The sequence below is a fragment of the Hippoglossus stenolepis genome, chromosome 23, assembly GCF_022539355.2.
Source record: "Hippoglossus stenolepis isolate QCI-W04-F060 chromosome 23, HSTE1.2, whole genome shotgun sequence".
Taxonomy (NCBI): domain Eukaryota; kingdom Metazoa; phylum Chordata; class Actinopteri; order Pleuronectiformes; family Pleuronectidae; genus Hippoglossus; species Hippoglossus stenolepis.
The window spans coordinates 10,005,473-10,026,392 of NC_061505.1; the positions used below are offsets into that span (position 1 = coordinate 10,005,473).

The 20,920-nt window shown below is 42.3% G+C and overlaps 1 protein-coding gene across 3 annotated transcripts in view; it reads right to left on the bottom strand.

The window, feature by feature from the left end:
• The window catches only part of pcxb (pyruvate carboxylase b), a 265,171-nt gene that overhangs the window by 202,625 nt on the left and 41,626 nt on the right, over positions 1-20,920 (bottom strand). For all 3 annotated transcript variants that reach the window (XM_035149316.2, XM_035149314.2, XM_035149315.2), the window contains exon 10: positions 8,695-8,813. In XM_035149316.2, coding sequence (XP_035005207.1) covers positions 8,695-8,813 — 119 coding nt within the window. The remainder of the gene's footprint in view (positions 1-8,694; positions 8,814-20,920) is intronic.

Genomic DNA, 20,920 nt, shown 5'->3' on the forward strand with positions numbered 1-20,920 from the left:
CGTTTAAAAGGGATTGATGCTCATACACCAAACTCTTAACTCACTCTCTGACACACATCGAAATATTCCCTCACACACACACACACACTAATTTTGTCTTTGTCTGCAAAATTGTTCAAAATAAAAAGCAATAAAAGCGACTGAGCCGCCTTGTTTGGGGTTTTTAAAGAAGCACAATCTTTTTTGCAGCGCCTCTAAAAGCACCGCGCTTTATTGGCAGCTTCTTCATCTGTTCATCTGGCTGCTACATTTACAGCTAAACATAATGAAGGCATCTGTCTAAAGCACTGCCAACCTCCCTCTCCGTCTCACAAATACTCTTCACAACACCAATATTGCACGGCCGGCTATTCACTCGCCTCGTTCCAAGGACATAATGACAGCGTTTTTTTTTTCTTCTCCTAACCAGCAAAAACGCAGTATTAAACGAAGTTAATAATGAGCTGCGACTTTATTACACTGAACACCGCAGTAGACTCAGGGTGTGTGTGTTTGTCGTTTCTGAAACCACTGATAACTTTTTTTTTTTTATCATAAACTAGAATTAGACATTTGTCATTGCAGTGAATACATGACACGTTGACTATGATGGATATTATGGAGTTTATTTAACAACATTACCATTTAAGCAATCAATGCTACACTGCTAAAGTGATCAATACTGGCTGTCTGAAGCCCTTAACCTGAAACGATTCAAATGAGACACTTAATCACATTTAACATTCCGCATGCATGGACGGGTTTGTTATTATCTGCACTTCGGTGGGACTGTGGTGCACATCGCAGCTAAGTGTGTCATCAGTCTGTCAATACAGTGTATCTGCACACGCATTTTTAAAAATGAGCATCGATCAGTCACTGTCATGCAGCGGCCCTACGTGATGGATCTGATGCAGTTCGTTTAATGACCTTTGAGATTTTGTTTTCAATATTGTACCGATTGTCCACAGGAACATGTTATTTATTACCGCCGCGCAGTGAAGACGAGAATCCACCAATATTTATTTTCCTGTCGTGAAACAAACAAACTGGCAGGAAAACCTTGAAATAAAGACACAGCACAAAATATTGTGGCTTCCGTCCAAACTTTTACTGCTCGTCCTTAAAAACCCTTGTCAGTCAAACTCTGCTGCAGATATCCGATACTGTGCATGTTAGTAAATCATGTCATGTTGCTGTCATTTGAAATATAATACACCATTCCCCTGCAACTTATTATAGCTCCGAATCTGCCTGACATCCTATATCAGTGTAAAAGCTGGCAGACACTGTACCCTGCACTCAAATGCATTATGAGTGGGTTATATTAAAGGTACAGTGGGTTTGTCTTGCCATAGGATAGAGACTCTGATGTCAAAAACCATGAGCCAAATCATTTTAGGGGCCCTGACAGCTTCAGTTGTTGTTTAGTGGGAAAATGTCAAAAGTACAAACTCTGTAGAGACTTGGAGTTTTTTTTTTTTTAAACATTATTGAAGCCAAACATTACTAACGGACAAGGACCCTGAGGTCAGAGGTCAAGAAGGAATTGGTTAACTCATCTTTGAATCTTAAAGATTTGTGAATTACACAGTGAAGACCTGAAGCATAAAGTTAAACCAGTCTACCAGGCCATGAGCTAATGGAGAGCAGTCAGTGAAAGAGCGAATCTTGTGGACGTCAGACATAAAAAAATCTGTGAAGTTAAAAGGGTGAGAATATTCAAGCTGTAGAGTATCTATGAATGGAAAGTTAAATATTCTTTGATCAGACCAAGCAGACTGTGCTCCTGCTCTCTGGTATACAATGTTAGGCCTGGTTCAGTTTAGGTTGGTTTACAAATTGTTTGCTGAGACTTGTATTGATGGAGTTTGATGGGGTGTTGCACAGCCGGAGTGTAACCACTGCCTTATAGAAACAAATACATTTGGGGGAGAAAGGTGTTAGGTGGTAACACGGTTGAATTCTTCCTGCAAGGCTGTGGAAATAGTGTGGCGACTGGACAAATAGGGTAGTCTGGCATTAAATCAGTGGACTTGAATTCCTGGTCGGCCACATCTAAAAGTCAGGACTCTCACAAGTAGCAGTGAAGGAAAACTTTGCCTCCTGACATTTGTCCCTCATATTTACTCACTCAGACGTCCCCACATTAAAAGGGCCAAACACTTCGTCCTTGTGCCGCTTCGAACGAACAGGCTCACAGGATCCCTTTTCGTCTTCTGCCTACACTTGCATGCACAGCACGAGCCTGGGGGTATAATTACATCGCTTTACGATCTAAAGTACTGCTGTCCACCAATCTAACAAAACGTAGAATGCCCCTGGACGGCAACATGCACGCTAACGCACACGCTCGCCGTCACTGAGGAACACAAAGTCCACGCGTAAAGGAAAGATCATTTACAGCTAAATTATGGACATATTGAACCTCGAGAGCGGGAGAGTTGAAAGGCAGAGCTGGAGCTGAATGCAGAGGCGGGCGGCCCGTCTCACACAAACACATCTACTCGTATGCCTTTCGGACAAAAGAGCGTCTCATACACAAGCGTCTCACCCTCGTACACACAGGGTATGCCTCCCAGACAATATGCAGTATTTCTTACGCGTAGCTCGCACTTTCCCTGTCGCATACACACTCAGACAGAACAGCCTCCATTGTGCAGGAATTCGGTAAAGCAGGAAAACAGATGATTAGGTATTCACATAATGTTCCTCTTCAAGTGTGGGGATGTGTATTCGTTCGATGACTTTGGACCATTTTCAATACAGGGGCGTATTTTTGTGTGTGTCAGTGAATGAGAGTGTGTGCGCGTGTGTTGCATGAATTCTGTTATATATTGTGGTATTCTGACGACTCAATGACACTTGTGTGCGCACCCATTATCAGAACTGAGAGAGAGAGAGAGAGAAGCAAAAGAAGCGAGAGAATGCCAAAAACACTTCACCTGTCAAGCTCTCACTGTTGTGGGGAAGCGAGAGATATGACAACAAAGCCAGAGAGGAGGTGGAGGACGAGGCAGCATAGGTGAAGGGGGAGGTGAGGAACGATGGCAGAGGAAGAGGAGGATAAATGTGAGGCCGTGTGGAACAGAGAGAAAGATGTTAGGATGGTTTTGTGTTTGTGGTGGTTAGCATGGACAGTTTGTGTTTTGACGTTGTTTTAAGATTTGTCTGTGAGTCAATATGTTAAATACTAAAGCCAATACAAACAGATTTGTCATCAAATTCCACTGCCAACTCCAACTCTTTTCCACAAATTTAACTGGTGCACCATCATGTGCCAGTGTTGGTGTTCTGTCACATTTCGGGTGAATATATTTGGACCCTTTTAGACCAAATTTGGAGGAAATTCAAAACATGCTTGTGTATCCACCGATAAACCCTCATTAATGCTTAATGTTTGATACGTATAAAGATACAGACAGAGCCTTCTGTCCGTTCTCAGCATTCATTACATCTGTATTTGTGCACGTGCATCTTCTGAAAGATTACAGACGAAACGGAGAAGAACCAACAGAAATTGTGGGGGGGGGGCAGTGTCGCCAATAGTTAAAAGGAGACGACACGAGGAAGAAAAGTCAAACAATTCACTGTCCACGTGCTGCGATGTATTAACACCCTCACAGAGCAGCGCTGTTTACAACGAGGTCTCCTTTGCCCTTTTCTTCAGAAATGAATTATGACAACCTCCTCCACCGTTGCCATGTTAGTTATTGTCAGAAACTCTTGACTCTGCGCTGTCCTCTTGTGAACATGCAAGCCTGAGGATGCATGAAAGCATGAGGTCAGTGACATCTCTTTTCTTATAAAGACGCAAATTGAAGGATTCATTTTCTTGCAACTCTTCTTTTCAGAACATCGTTGACCTTTTCCTCCCTTTCTCAGTGTCACCTCGAGGAGAAACCTCGTCCTGCAGTCTCTCAGCTGGAGGCTCTGCCTGTTCACTTTCTGTGGCGAAGGAACTGTTGTTTTCAAAAAGGAAATTCTCCAAATATGTTAATGAGTATTTTTTGAACTCTCATATGCTATTAGACTAAAAACATGATTATTCTGACTTTGTTTGGAATATGGTGTCATCATAATGGAAAAGGCTCACCCCTTGTTTTTTTTACGTGCATGCTAATCAAAGCCAATACACAGAGGATTCAACTTAATGACTCGCTCCTGTCGCTGCCTCTACAAATGTGGTTTAATCACCTAGAAGTCCCTCTTTCCGGTTGTTTTGTATTTTGGCTGGTGTTTCTACTCCTACATGAAAGTATGGAGCAAAGGAGACAAGTGGAGGTGGCGAGACAATACAGCAGGATAAAAGAGGGGCAGAGGAAGGAGGACAAGTTCCTGAAGGGACACAGTAAAGATGAGCGAAGGTGGGTGAGGCTAAGGACAGAGAGACGGAGTGAGGGAGAGATGAATGAAGAGACAGATGTCAAAGGAAAAAAAGAGAAGAGGGGATGAGGGGGTGAGTGAGTGGTAGACACACAGAGGGAGAAACTGACAGGGCTGAAAGGATGGCAGCGGGGAAAGGAGGAGATGGAGCAGGAGGCAATGGCGCGAGGAAGAGAGACAGACAGGGCGGACGGAGGGACGGACAGAGGTGGAGAGACCTGTGCACGAAGGCAGCTGAGGACAGAGATGAAGGGGAGAGCCTGAGGGAGGACTGTTAGGATGAGATGGATGTGTGGGAAGGAAGAGGGGATGGATTAAAGAGAGAGGGGACTTTGTTACATAACAGGAGGTGGAGGAGTTAGGTGACCTTTGAGCTGGTTAGGGAGTTTATGACCAAACTCTGCAAAGTCGAACTTACACTTAGAGTTGAACAAAGTCAAATGTCAGCGTGAACCTTGCATCATTAAGATGTGATCTGACCAACATGTCGATAACACCAGCATGTTCACCATCATAGTTTGCAGTGTTGGGATGACAACAGTCGAGGCAATGCTAATTAGGATAATAAGGAATAGTAGCAATAGTTGTTTCACTCTAAAACATAAAATGTCAACCTAATAGAAAGGTCAGGGGAATGCCAAAGTCATTCTTAACCTGGGAACCATTAACATCTGCTCCAAACTTCAAGCTAATTCATCTAAAAAAATCCAGATATGCTATTCCAGAAAGTGATGGAGTAACATCTGACTCACTACAACAGCAAACAGAGGGAAAGAACAACAATGATGTAGAATGTGAAGAGAGGGAGAATAAAACAGACAAGACCTATCAAACATTTGTTTATGGGGGGGGGGCCAGAGAGGCTACTAACATCCTGTTCATACCTTTTGGGTTTCAGGAAAAACAAAACACCCAAGATGTTTGATGCACTCTAAATACATCTCTATGTTTAGTTTATTTTAACTTTCAGACATCATGGACAAAGCCAGCTTACCCAAAGGACCTCAGTTGAGTTGGCAGTCCTCCAGTGTGGCCAATTGCATATTATCTGTACTTGGAGCAGCCCAACTGGGATCTGATCACCCAAGATGCATTTCAATTCAGATATAAACAGGGCCTAAAACGATTCTGACACACAAATGCAATGGGCTTCCTGGCATGGTGTCCAGTGGAGCTTTGTCTAAAAAGCATTAGGGTGTGTGTTCCACACAGGAAGGAGCAGCGGAGGGAAAAAGAATGATAAAATCTAAGAGAGAATGACGACAAGACAAAGAGGGAGATAGAAGAACGGAACGAGGAGAATGACTGATGACAAATAAATGAGGCAGGAGAGATGAACCTGATGAAAGACGGTGTGGAATGAACAGCAAGTTTAGAGGGGACTTACACGAGTCAGTATGAAAAATACCTTTGCGGGCAAGTCTATTAGTAACACAGTCAGTTCAAACACATGGAAACCAGAATGAATGTGCTCACACAGCTCAGAGATTGGGGGTGTAGCCAAGTGAAACGGAGAAGCTGAAAAAGTAATGGACATAATGTTGAAATGACACGGCAGTACAGTGTTCGCTCTTGTCATTTACGCTCAAACGTAGAGTCATTTTCCCTACAATTTAGACGCATGCATATTGGGTTTCTGTTGATGGGACTTGTTCTCTTTCCCACTGCCGGCTGTGGCTGCCCAGAGTTAAGCCTCCGCCTGACATGAAAGCTGTGCAAATGAAAAGTGTTGCTTGTGACAGCTGAAACTTTCAACATGTGCAGTTTGATGCATGACGCTGCCCAGATTCAAGTAATTACTGCACTGCTGCCAATTCAAATGACCCCAATTCCCCAAAACTTCACATTTGCTCAGTGATGAGGGTTTCCCTGCAGGAGAGAGAGGATATGACAAACTGGTGCAGGATACGAGGGGTCTAATACGGGAAAATGACTTTTTAAATCAACCGATTGTTCCTGTTCGCACCCGAGTGTGTCGCAATGCATGTGAGGAAGCCGAAAACTGTACGAAGGAGGAGAGGTATCAAAGAGGCAGGGGGGGGGCTTGCTCCATCTCTTTTTGTACTCAAGAATAATGCTGCATGACATCCTGGGTGCACAGCAACTAGAGGAAAATATTAGTGTAATATTGTCTGAGTTCTTCATTGCTCCTAATCTTCCAATTTGGCCCCTTTTTATTTTCCAATATATTAGATATGACACTACATTAAACAGCAATAAATACAACAAACCAAGGAAATTGTATAGTGATGACTAGGGAGATGTTTCCATGATTGGGCCCCTTCTGTGTTTGTTCGTATTTAATATATGTGCACGATGCAACAAACAATCTGCTCTATTACACTTATCAGCAACATGCTATGAAACCAGTCAATAAAAAAGCGCCAAGCAAAGGCAGGGAATAGACGGGGAACACAACCCATTTGTTAGGCCTAAATGATACAATGTGCTTTGATGACAAACACACGTCTTTGTTTAGAAGAAAGCTCCACGAGGGAAATCTTTAACTTACTGCCTCCGCACACCCACACAAAGGCTTGTTGGTAATTGAAAGTGTCTAAATATTGGATGGAGGCCTGCTGGGAATTTGCTGAGGTGCCGTCTATACCGTTTTTAAAATCATAAAGGTGAAATATGTCGGACCATTATAGGTGAAACAAAGCTACCAGGGCAGTCAGAGAGGGTCTATATGTGTCCACAGTCTTTGGATGATGTGTAATCAGGTGAGTAAGTGACCCGTGAGGTGTACTTACTGTGCAGCACAGTGCCCTGACAACAATTTAGGGGATATTATGTTTAGTTAAACTGAGCTCTGGGTATATTGAGGTGTCACTGACACCCCCGAGTCCGGAGGAAGGGGATGAACACACACACACAACTTTTTAAACTCCTGAAAAGAAATGGCAGATACAAGCTTTATCCTGATATACATCAGTGTAACATGGGAAACCACAGGCTTACAAGAAATAAAATAAAAGACCGCCTACATTATGCCAATTGGTTTTATTGATGTCGAATGTTATGCTGTCCCATTCATCAGACCATGTTTCAAGTCACATTACCCACATTTTTAAAGCTGGTATCTACCCACTAGTTCCAACAAATGTCTGTCTGTGAACTGTTCATCTTATCGGATTCACAATTGGCATTTATATCGTCAAGGGCCTGAAGAAGTGCAGTGTTGAATCTGGTGGGATTTAGACACTTGTATTAAATCAAATTTGAATAAAAACGCTACGCTATTGTTGCTGCAATTCGTTATAACGAGCTTTTATTCTGAAGAGTTGTAAACTTGGGTCTGAGGATTGTGTCGAATGCTTCCCAGACCTCTGGCAATCCAAATAAAAGTGTCTGTGCTGTCGAGGGGAGCTCAGTGTGTGCTTATACGTGTTTTAACTCTCCTACAGCTGATGCAGTTCACTGTGGTGGGATGCAAACGTCGCGGTTTGATCAAAGGGCTTCTTCATGTATAGTAACAAGAAAAAACACAAAGACTGAAGAGATGAAAGAGGCCAAACAAGAGTGCACGCTGATAGTTAAATTGTCAGTCATATTTGGTTGCCATAGGAACAGGTACACTTGCCAGGCATACCTCCCTCTGCCTATAACCTCCTGGATTGGTTGCATTGATTATTGTCTGTACGCTTTTGTTCATTAATCAAATGAATCCTGCAGGAAATAAAATGTGAATTAATTGCAGATTTCTGCGTTTACACACAGATCAGTGCTGAGCAGCGTTTTTGGCTCTGACTGCGGGGCCAGAACACCTGTACCTGTGTGTTTGCCTGCGTTTATGTCTTGTGTGTATTCGTTTGAGACCCATCTGTGTTGTTTCAGCTGAGCAAATCTCACAGGTCATCAGTGGAGCAGAATGCTATTTATATTTTTCATTATCCTCTCGCTCGTCCTCACCTCTCTCCTTCAATCCCGTTGTCTCTCACCCTCCCCCTGACCTCGTCTTTCGGCTCCTCTCTTCACTGACTCCACCTGTCCTCTTCCCCAGTCTCTCCCCCTCTCGCTTCCACTCATCTCTTTCTTGGTATCTTTCAGTCAATCCCTTCTCGTGCCTCTTTTCCTCACCGTTGACATTTTTGCATCACTAACGTGTACATATCACTTCCACTCTTTTTCTCAACTCTGCCTAAAACCTCCTCCCTACCTCCAACCTTAGTTCTCTCTTTTTCAGCAACTTCTTTGCGAGTGGGAAGCATCTAACCTCATAGCTGCACACCTGTTTGTAGACAGATGATCCCCAAAAACCCACACACACAAAATGACAACCGCTGCAAGCACCCAGCTGCCCACCTCCTCTAAACATCTGCTACTTACTCTGTGATTTCTTCTGTGACTGTGTGTTCAACCTGGAGTCGGGAGTTGACTTCGATGAAGAAGTGTTTGCCATGTTTGTCCACCAGGAACTCCACGGTCCCAGCGTTCTCATATCCCACCTGCAGCAAAAAAAACATGGAGAGAAAAGCTATTATACTGCACTGAAGTATCCAAGTGATAATATTAGTTGTGTAAACACTCAAGAAGCAGCAATCACTCATCTTAATGAGCCATGAAGCCAAAAGAATGAAAAACTCCTGTCGTCTGTCCATGCAAATATGAATACGTTAAATGAGTGTGGGATAAGCATCATGTTTTATTTGCATGGAGGGAGGAGGGCCTTCATCATTTTCTCTGTAATGTGATAATTACATCATTAATCAAAGGGGATTTATTGAAAGCCCATCATCATAAAAGACCCTTTTCCCCCATTGACGTTCCATCTACAACGCTGCAATCAGACTCAATCAGTGTCAGGTACATTAAATATAAAAGGGATTTTTCTTCTGGGCTCAGTCGTACCGCACATCAGTCGTACCGCATAGAAATGGAAGACGACATCCGAGTGACACACATTGTTTTACACATACCCTCCCTAGCAAAATTAACAGTGATCTTAACTCAAACTTCCATAGCCTAGTTGTTTAAGAGCTTTTTCGAAGTTTCACAAATTGTCTCCTTGGACCATGGAAGAAAAAAAATATCTTGGTTTAAATGGAGGAAGGGACCCCTCATCCTCATCCAGGACAGTCAAATATACTAATGTATGTGCAAACATGTGTCAATCAATTTAATTTGTCCATCCACTACAATATCTGCTCCTAGCAACAACAAAATGGATGTTATGGATATGTTTGGATCACCTGGTTGTCTCATCATCCTGCATAAATCATTAAAATGTCCAGGTACAAGACTGGGATACCATATACTATAATTGTATAACTGTGGGGTAATATAGCATGCTATTATACCAACACCAACACTTTCCATACTTATTCTTCACAACTCCACTTTGGATCGTCTCAGCTCCAGTTTATTATTACCCAGTGGGAGCTGCATGCAGAGTGTAATTGCCCTATAAATGCTAGATAAATAAAGTTTATCATCATCATTATAATTTCAAGACTAGGCAGGTTTACACAAATTACACAGATGATTTAAGCAACGAATTATGATTGGTGTTCCAACCAATCAGGGCAGCTAACTCGGATCAGAACCAGACAGAACAACGATTGTCCCTCAAATCTAATTTCCCAGTATTCAGAGCAAAGGAAAGTTTGGAGGAAAACAACATCCAACATCATGGAATTAGGGAGGTGCAAGCAAAAGTGTCAAAACTAAAAATATATCTTTGCAGATGTGAAGGTATTAGCTCTACCTACATGTTAGAATGTATCTAGAGCCGCTTGATGAGTCATTTGGCCCAAAACTAGAACTGCAGTGATTTGAATTTTGCAAAACAACCCAGACAAAGAGCTGAAAGATGTTAGGGATGCAGTTAGAATGAAAAATCCATCATGCATAATACACACGTAAACAAATGCTGCACACAGGTTCGACAACATGAGCGTGGAAACCTCTCATTAAGCCCATAATTAATGGTATAACATCTCCAATACACACTCGCTCACGTGCAACATGAATCATATTCACCTTGTAAAACATCATGCGTGTAAAAATATTCAGAGTCGGCATGAGATTTCAATGCTGAGAGGAATTAGTCCCATTTATGGCATCTGTAGCTCCCCACAGCTTTTACCACAGAGACTCATTAAGGGGATAATACTCACTTCAACACACAACTTGACATGCATACAAACTTGATTAAATTAAAATGTATGAGCCTCAAAACACACACACACACACACACTACACACACACACACACACACACACACACACAGTAGGATATTGGTGGGCGTGACACAGACAAACACAGGAAACCTTTCGACACCAAACACCTACATGCTCAAGAGTTCTGTCGTTTTTTTTCTCTTGCCAGACACAAGTGTGTGCATGTGTGTGTCTGTGCGTGTGTGTAGCACTCGTATTACTCAACTATGAGGGTTCATTAATACAGAAACCATGACCTTGAGGAGCAGTTAGATATCTTAAAAACACTTAAGGGTGAAGCCATATACTGTACATACATGCACATATAGCATACATACATCCAGCATGTGCACCGATGTTATAGAGCAGCCATAAATACGATTACACTCACACGCAAAATGGTAATTTTCCGCTGGGCTTAGCTTTCTCTTAACCTTCTGTGTGCAGCCAGATTATTCATAGAGTGTGTGTGTGTGTGTGTGTGTGTGTGTGTGTGTGTGTGTGTGTGTGTGTGTGTGTGTGTGTGTGTGTGTGTGTGTGTGTGTGTGTGTGTGTGTGTGTGTGTGTGTGTGTGTGTGTGTGTAGCCAGCAACAGTGATGACATATACATACACTGTACCTACTAACCCAAGGCCTCATTGATAAACAGTCAATAACAGTGATCACACACGGTGACATAAATGCACACACACCGACCAAGACTAAGCATGCGCACAAATACCGATATGTGTCACTCCATATTGCTGTCACACACACAGAGTTGGTGAGTAACAGTAGCAGCCAGTAACAGATAGTGTTCACTGCTTTACAAGGTCTGACAGCCAAGTCAGTGGGCTGCACAAGCAGAGAGGTCACAATGTGCACATGCATAGCACATGGATGTACACTGGTGAACAGCTTCGAATGGAAAGTGACAGAGACATCTGCTACTGTAAAGCAAAGACAGATAGACAGCGAGACAGACAGACAGAAAGAGAGAGGCCAAGTCCGTTAAAAACTATTCGTGAGAAGTGGGAAAAGAGGGTGAATGTGGAACGACGGAGAGAGGGAGGGGGATGAGGAAAGAGTGGCGGATGGACCAAATGAGGACAAGAACGAGGAATAAAAGTGTTCTGTGGGAGTGGGGAGACAGGACAAAGATGCACGGCATGAAAGAGTGGATTAGATAGAGTCATCGCAGAGAGGAAGAATAGCAGAGAGATTTGATGAAGGAGGGGCCGTCACTCTGTCTGGTTTCTCTCTCTCTCTGTCCATGCAAAAACGTTTGCATCGTTATTACAGGATGTCAAAAAATTTAAATTTGTCAAGGACTCATGACATAAACCCCTCCGCCATCTTCTGTTGGGTGACGGAGAAAATCTGCATTATTCTTGATCTTACAGATCAAACTAGTAAAAAAAGAAAGTCAGAATTTCAGGTGTTGCTGATTCCAAGGTCTAAACTGAGCACAGCTTCAACCCAGAGGTGTGTACGGCCTTTAGAAATAGAAACACGAGTATTTTTAGGAGCACGTTAGGTGTAGAAGTGTTGTTGCTGCATCTTTCATGGCCACAGACGCGTCAAATCATTATTTCCAGAAGGTTGATTATAACAAGGAAAGCAGACTCTTAAGATGACTCAGGAGCTTTAGAAACGTATGGATGGAGTGTCCCTGATGTGAGGGAGAATGGGATACTTGTGGCTTTATTGTGCTGACAAAGGCTTGTACGTGTGACGCCATTTAGTCTGCAAGACACTGCAGTGGAGACAGTTCAGCAGTGGGGACAGTTCAGCAGTCCACAGATTTCTCCTAAAGCAAAACGGGATCTTGCACCTTACATGTAGCTGTTGGAGCACGCAGGTTAGGCCCAAATGCAAACGTACTCTCGGTAATGTGAATCTCTGAACATAATTTAATTGATTGGTAATAAATATGACCCTTGTAAAAATCCGATTAATGCTATATTTTGTCCACCTCAGCCCACTACTGTTGCATATCCTCTCCTCTATGATAGACGGGCTTTACGTTTGACTGAAACAAGTAATATTGGGCCCATTCAAATCTGCTTTTGATTATCTGAACATCAGAAAACGCCTCACTCTGATTGGAAATGGCAACTTTTGAACTGCGTCCGTACGTGTTTGGGACTGAATCTGATCCAGAATATGAGCGTGGAGAGTATTTGTCATTTTTCAAACTAGGTGCATTTTGTGCGAGACCGAAACGCAAAGTGCATTTGATTTCCCAAGTGTTCATGCAGGAGGTTTATTGCTGAGGGCAATTTGCCCAGTGTAACCCTGAAAAACAATAGGCTTGCAGTTATGAGACGTGCTCTTACTGTCCTTTTGTTTGCATGAGCATATTCTGTGCATAGTCATTTTGTGCTGCAGCTCCACAATGTCTTATCTTTGTCTTTTTGCCGAAGCGGAGTCATTTTGGGGTTTTAAGTTTTACTGACTGTTCTAAGTGTCGACACATTAAAAGAGGATCCCTTTTGGCCACAATTTGTGATTACCCTTGATGTATCCATACTGGTGATTTAGTGCTATGCAAGTCTATTGCTCTGAGGATAGTGTATAACTATGACAAGCCAGGTTAAAGGATGCCACCGGTGAAACTTTGTTCAATGCTTTCTTATTTAATTCTACGATATGAAAGTTTGAGTTTATTTTGTTAATAAGACATAAAGTTCTCATATTAAGCACAGAAAAGAGAAAACACAGAATTCCACACAAGGTGTACTAGAGTGTAAAGTACACTACAAACACTGCCATGTTCACTTGGCTTTTTCTGTGTGGAGCCTGTGCTTAATTTGAGTGTTTTATTTCTACAAGGACAGAGGCAAAAAAGACTCCTAGCAGATGAGAGCGGGGGCTAAGCACAACAATCCCTTTAGTCTTTCAAGTCAAAGCACATAAACAAGAAACCACATAGAAACCTGGCGAGGCAAAGAGGAGCACTCACGATTTTTTTCCCCTCTCAGGTTTTCAGTTAAATTGAGCCCTGCAGTAACAGTAAAGTACAGTACACACAGTCTCAATGGTCAACAGCCCAGTGGTCCCCCTTCACTTAGACGCTCTAAAAAGAAAAGATGATTTTGCCAAATAGCTGTAACTGCATGCAAATTCTGTGTGGAACAACATTAACAAGATGAGAATGCATTTCCTGCTGAAAATGCAGTGTGAATACTGAGCGGCTGGAAATGCTTTGCGGAATCAAGCTGACGATGCATGAAGTCTCAGCCCTAATTATTTGAATGAGAGAAAGGATCAAAGTGAGAAAATTTCTGCATATAGTGGAATCATATCAGCATCTGAACTCGGTATATAACAAGTAACAGATAGTCACGCTACACGAGATGAATGACGAGTGTGAGAGCCAACAGCAGACGAAGGCACTTCAAGCCGGAGAGAAACTGTGGGCGAATGAGACTATAGAGAAGCTCAGTGAAGAACTGCGGGAGATGAGACATATGTCGTGTGATAGCCTCTGCAAACAAATTTGTCCTGGAGCAATTCAAACGAGCAAAGGGAGACCTCTGATGCCTGTGAGGTAGTCGTGCAGCCCGAGACAGGCACGCCGCGCAGCACACTGAGGAAATCAAATGGCTGAAGAGCCTTCTGCAGAGGGGAGAAGCCTCACTCCAAGAAGAAGAACTGAGGGGGAAGGCGCTCAGTGACAAAGTGGAGAAGACGAAAACACCTGTGCATATATAGCAGCACTGAAAGGCTTTGAAAAGTAAGCAACAGGGGGGAATCAATGGTACATCACTGGCACTGACTAGTTAAAGGACTATGTCTAGCTGTGTGCGTGTGTGTGTATAGTACAGCTTTTAAACATACAGCAGACTTTTTTGATGAGTATATCGGTGACTCTTACACTGATCCACTGTCTGGTCCAGAATTTTCATGTCGGATCCAGCAGACATTAATAATCTCAGTCCATTGAGGAACTTGCTGGATTGTTTTCCAGAACCAAAACAAAACAAGCTGCAGCAGAGCTCCCAGCATCGCCAAGAGGTGGAGTGAGAAAATACAGGTTTCACTAAATCTTAATTTACAGTAACGCCCAAGTGAAAACTGCACACAGTGACAATAAGGGGGGGAATGGAGTGAAAATTTACAGCAGATGTGGGAAGAGCAGCGGTAGCAGTCTCTGCCAGGGAAAAGAGTCTAATCATATAAACTGATTCATTTTTGATTTTTATTCGTGTATAATACACAGGGGTACCACAAGCCGAAAATGAAAAGCTGTTTAAAGGTGCTACACACAGCAACTTTAGAGGCGCACAATCACATTACCAAGCAGTTGTTACGCAACCAAAATCCTACAGTACATTTCACTTTACGCTCCTCTTCTATAAACATCACTGCTGCTGCTTTCCTTTAACTGCACTTCTCCTCTCTCCTTTCTTTCATTTATCGTGTCTCTTCTGGGGATTGGAGTTAATCTGGTGCCAAGATTTTCTGTAATCTGATCCAATTCCCTTTCAGACTTGCAACACACACTACTCTCATCTGATTCGCTGCTGATATAACCACAGAATAACACAAACACACACGCACACTCTCGAATAGATCAGCTCCATTTCAGTGGTGCCACCTCTCTAATCCTTGTGCTGCAGGGAGCTGCCAAAGCAGCGGTGCTCACCCACCCGAACACAGTGTACACAATAAAAAAAAACACGCGCGCACAAACATATGCAGTGATGCACAAATGCACATATATCACATACGTGCCTAACGGCACAAAAAAGTAATGATTAGGCTGTAATGAGCACAAGCATGTGAACGCCCACACACACACAAACCTACACTCGGTCCCATATGCACCAACACGCTCACTCTCATCCCAGCTGTAATGGAAAGGAGCTTGAGCAGAATCCCTTCAACCGTTTGCCAATTCATGTATTCATCCCTCCATTCCAGCTTTTCTCCAAGATTTCATTACTTAGTTCCATCACTTCTCTTTCAATCATACCTGTCCATACTCTCACTTCTATACCCTCTGCCTCTGTAATTAAGATTCAGATCATCCTCTACCGTCTCCATTTCTGTTTTCCACACTTGCGGTTTCATTTGTATACCAAATAATCTGCTGGACATAAGACGACAATATGTTTGGTCATAAAATTTGACACAGAAAAACAACCATGAAAAGTATGAGGTATACAGAGGCTTTCACAGATTTAAATGGGAGTGATAAAACATCCTTATTGCCGTCTCATGGGGGCGGTTTTAGCCAAGAGGGTCAGGTAATTGAAAATCTTACTTATTACACCTGCACAAAAGTCAATGAGCAAGTGAATTGTAACCAGTGGCGTTTCTGTCTGTCCTGAGGAAAAACTCTAAATATGGAATAAACTTGAAAAGTTGCTTGGAGGTAGAGTGCTGCAGATTTATATATACATTTTGTCTAATCTGTTAAAAGGTCAAGGTCACAGTGTTAACCTGATATCTAAGGGGACATGTTGACTGGTACTAGTGGCCGTGACCTATCACATCCTTGCTTGTATGACGCCTGTAAGATACCACAGTCACGCATGCTAATGCATGAAGGTTTAACTCCACTTGAAGCCACGATGCGATTCGCTTCGCTGCAAATGTTTTGATAAATTCCTCAGTCGCACAGATTGAATGTGAACGGAGGACAGAGGGTCAACTCGGAAATATTCGTGCATGTGTGAATTTGCCCTTAGCCCCCGATTGAACTCACTGCTGACCTCTTCTGTGCTGTATCCTTCACATCTGATGAAGGGCAGATGGATGAGTGAACTTTGTGTGATTGGTGTAGCATGGTCTTTAACCAGAGTCTAACCAGCTCAGGTGACCTTGTTCAGTTTCCCTCAGCATGAGACCTGCTCATTGCGGCTCGTGGACTTAATTTATGCCGACTGAGCTGCTTCTCTCTGTTGAGCACAAAGGGGTCAGAACCCACATATTCCAGCTTCAGGCTACAATTACACATGTTCCTCTACAGCACTGATATTAATAGCTACAACACACATATGCCAACTAAATACATTTTACAGCAACCTTATGAAAGTATTATTTTGGCTGGCCTGCATCCCTTGTATAATACTCAACAATTTATAACACTTACATACAACAGTAAAACTCAACTGTGCTTAAAACTTTTGATCCTTAAACAACATGTGAGACCGCATGCAGTGCGGGTGCATCATCTCGGATTGCATTTCCACTCCATGTTGTTAATTCTGGTGCAGTATTGAGACAGGATAAGACTCCCTCCTGAATTGAGGCCGAAATTGCAGCATGTTAGTGTTTGCCGAGCACGGTCATAAGTAATACATAATGCACACTTAACAGATTCCCAGTGAGGACCAGTACACTCATGCTTTGCTCCAAATTTGTTTTCAACTGTGGCGCAATGATATTTAAATTCTCGATTATGCTCCTCTCCATGCTGGTTAAGCTGTCAAAAAGTATCTAAACTACAGCATGCATACTAATTAGGAGGACAAGACTGTGCTTAAAAGAAGAACACTCTTTATAAAGTATAACTGGCACATGATTAAGTTTCACTGAAGACTACAGCCATGCAAGCAGCTCTGTCACGCTGTGCAAGAGGAAAAGGCAGGATTCATCCTGTTCTCAAAATGATATCTGTGCACAACTTCATGGCAAGTTGAAATATTTCAGTCTAGACCAAAGCTGGAGATTAACCGAACGGCTCATGATTTAAGTGCATATTCCAAGATCCAGTTCTAAAGTCTTTAAAGTCCCTCAAACTATGAATTCTGTCAAAGTAAAAACTCACTGGATGCAGACTGTGAGAAATTAACCATTGTCATGACCGCCTCCCCCCGTACAGGTTCCACCAAAACAAGTTCCCACAGACAAAACTTGGCAGCGGCTGCATCCTGGTCTAAGCATCGACCAAAACAAAAGTGATTGGTTTGAAGAAACAGAAAAGGCCAGAGTGTTTTGTCTCCTGTAGCAGAATGATAATGGATACAGCTCGACTATTCACCAGCGCTGACACAGCAGTGTGTTGATGGGTCTAGCTAAGCAAGACTAGTGGAGACTTAATGATATTCTCAAGGACACTTTAGCAGCCTGGACGAGAGCCAACACAGAAGGTCAGAAACAGGTCCCTCATGTAGAGGCAATGCGTGTTAAGTCATTAAACCACTACACTAACCAAACACCTTACACCACAAACTGCTGCATTTTTAAATCGCACTATCCTGCCCCCTCACTCTGTTCACTCCTTTCTGATCCTTCCCTTTCTCTTTTTCCCTCCATGGCTACAACTCAGTCATTTTTCCCAACTGCCATCTATCTGTATGTGCCACTTTCATCACTCTTCCTCCTCTCGCTTTGTGGTTGTCCACCCTTTGGAAAATAAGTCTTTTCAACTCAAGTGTTTAAGAAAATGTAATAAAAGAAAGTGTCCCGAGCGACTCAGGACTGAAAGGTCACAGATTGACAGATGGCATGAGAGCGATGCATGGACGCGGCAGAGGGACAAAAAAAGGATTGACAAGACGAGGGAAGGTAGATGGCGACGGAAGCAGATGGGTATACAATGAGCAGGGACGGTGAGGGACACGAGTTGAGCTCAAAGCACAAACAAAGCCAGTAGATTCACGGCAAGAAGAAAACTCTCCGAAAGGCCTGAGATGAATAGTGGCCCGAGATGTGTGATGTAAGAGTGATGAAAGGAAGGAGCAGAGTCGTGCACGTACTGTACATGATGTACAAGACTCATCGCTACAGCAGCCAGTTGGGAGAAACAAAAGCTCTGTGTCGCACAAGGAATATGTCACAAAGCTGATTTGTGTCCACGATTATTTTATTCAGACTTGTGTCCAATTAGCTCCAGCCCCTCCCCCTCACAGGATAAGTGGTATGAATGGATGGGTGGTTGTATGCATGGATGTATGAATGATGCATGGATGGATTAAGAGAGGGACAATATAAATATTCATTATGACTTTTCTCTTTAAAACATTTTTGCCTTGATTATCAACCATTATCACTAAAAGCGATGCTCATCCCTTACACGCACCATTTCCATTAATTAGTGTATTGTTTATCACCTTTTTTATTTTTACTGCATATCTGGTAATACTCTACAATGCACAACTATTAAACCAAGACATCTGCTTAAGTCTCTTGTTTTATTCCTATTTGCTGACATACTGGATGTAAGGATTTTTTGTTGAATATTTTAATCCTGAATAATTACAATGTCCATGTAATTCTGGATATTGTGATTGTACAGACGTAATAATAATAATAATCACTGACAGAAGCATCACACTAAGTGTATATGGCCATTAGGATTAATTTTAGAGGCAGGGAGATTTGCAATAAGCAATGTTATGTTCTCCGTCTCCATTATTTCTGGGCTTTCATGTAGCTTGACAAACAAATCAGCCATTGTGTAGCTGCGGCTTTCAATGCGATTGCACAGCCATGACATAACGTCAATGATGATGTGGGTGCAAAAAAGAAATAAAAATCAATCTGTCGATATTTCTCGCATTACTGACAGATTCCGTGAACCCAAAGGAAGCAGGGTAAGGCCATCAGCCAGGAGTGTAATGGGAGTTAGTGTGGAGGCTACGCAGCAATAAAGTGCACACACACATACAGAAGCTGGAGAGTTAGAGGAAAGGCAATCCAGACGGATTTTAAATCAATACGACCACAGAAGACACCTAACAGGAATTTACAGGCCATGTGTGGACACAACATTGTGGGCTCATAAAATCTGATGTTTACTATCAATTAATTTGGAAAAAAAAAAAGTCACAGAGGTGCAAAGTGCAGCCATAACTTTAGATGTACTGGAGGGACAGAGACGGAAATAAAGACTCGTCCCAAAATAACACCGCACAGTTCACAGGATGCTTCTGTGGGCTGATTCGCTGTCAGCAACGCAACCCAAGCTGTCACATTTTATGACACCATGAAATGAACTCCTATACTGTGTGTGTGTGTGTGTGTGTGTGTGTGTGTGTGTGTTTTTCACATCTTATGCCACATATTTATTTCCTCTACTTTCCCTTTGCCTCCTTGCTCTCGTAACATTTACCTGTCCCCCTGTGTTTTTTTTCTGCCTTTAAGTTACTTCTCTCCGTCTCCAGCAGAAATCTCAGGGTTTCAACTTTGGCCTTTTATGAAATGCCACTGACAGCTCACTTCCACATGTGAAAATGCTAAAGTTTTGCTACACGTTTTTTTCTTATAGCTAGGGAACGTGAAAAATGGATTCAATGGACATTCTGCTTTGAAAAAACGGACAAATCGGTTAGTGTGTGTAGCTCAAAACTGTTGTATTATTACAAATATTAAACCGAACTTTTAAAAGTAACCCAATCACAGTAAGAGAAAACTGAAAAAACACCTAAATGTGACTTTTACAGCTTTAAAATTGCTTGCTCATCAGATTCTAACTCATGCGATAAATGAGACCATAACGTTTTATAAGTGTCTTTTTGATTCTCTGCCCCATTACTGCACACACCTTCTCTCCATATCCGTCTGCTCGCCTCAGCATCCCTCTCTCAATCTTTCTTCTACACTGGTGCTCTAATAATGGCATGAGTGGAAGAGTTTTCCTGAGTTTAAAATGCCAGTGGCTACTCCAAAGTGTAAAGTTATAGTAATCTGAGCAAAGTTTTCATTTATGCATAATTTACATTGCTGGCAAGCCAAACAACACATGTGCTAAATTACTACAATTACTTACTTTCACCAATTTAGACCTGATGCAACTTTTGCATGCTTCTCCCTTTAGAGCCGGATGAGACGTGTGCAAGTTTCATACGATATCATCGTTTAAGACGTGTGATGAAATGCATCGTGTTTCACTGAAATACTTTACAGAAAAGGTGAAGTGAAACTATGGGAAATTTGAAATAAATTTGAGTTTCTAAGCGACAGGAGCAGAGTACAGCACATTGATGAAAACAACAATGAAATATAACAAAGATTGAGACCTTGACAATGTGCCTGCTGATCCAATGAGGCTTGTGCCAGGGCCACGGTCTGTGAGGCACTACACATTGAGTGGAAAATGTTTTTTAACGTGTTAAAGCACTGGTATAACTCCAGCAGTTACGTTAAACACAGCTTCTGGACCTAGAGCCATGATTTCTTATTAATGACACTTTTTGTGTGGTGACCAGTCAAAGCATTTACTGTGAAAAGGACTATTGGTTTATAGTTTTGATCGATCTCTCACTACTATTTCCTGCCCCAACAGCCTGAGCTAATACACTGAGAAATAGTATTAAAGATAGTATTTCATTCCATCTTTGAATATAGAACATTTCACATTAGCCAATGCTGAGTTTGTTCAGCAATATAAGAATGAAGACATTGAGATTTAGGACTGAAGATTGAAACTTTAAACCCCTTAAAGTGTCGAGTGTATTGTG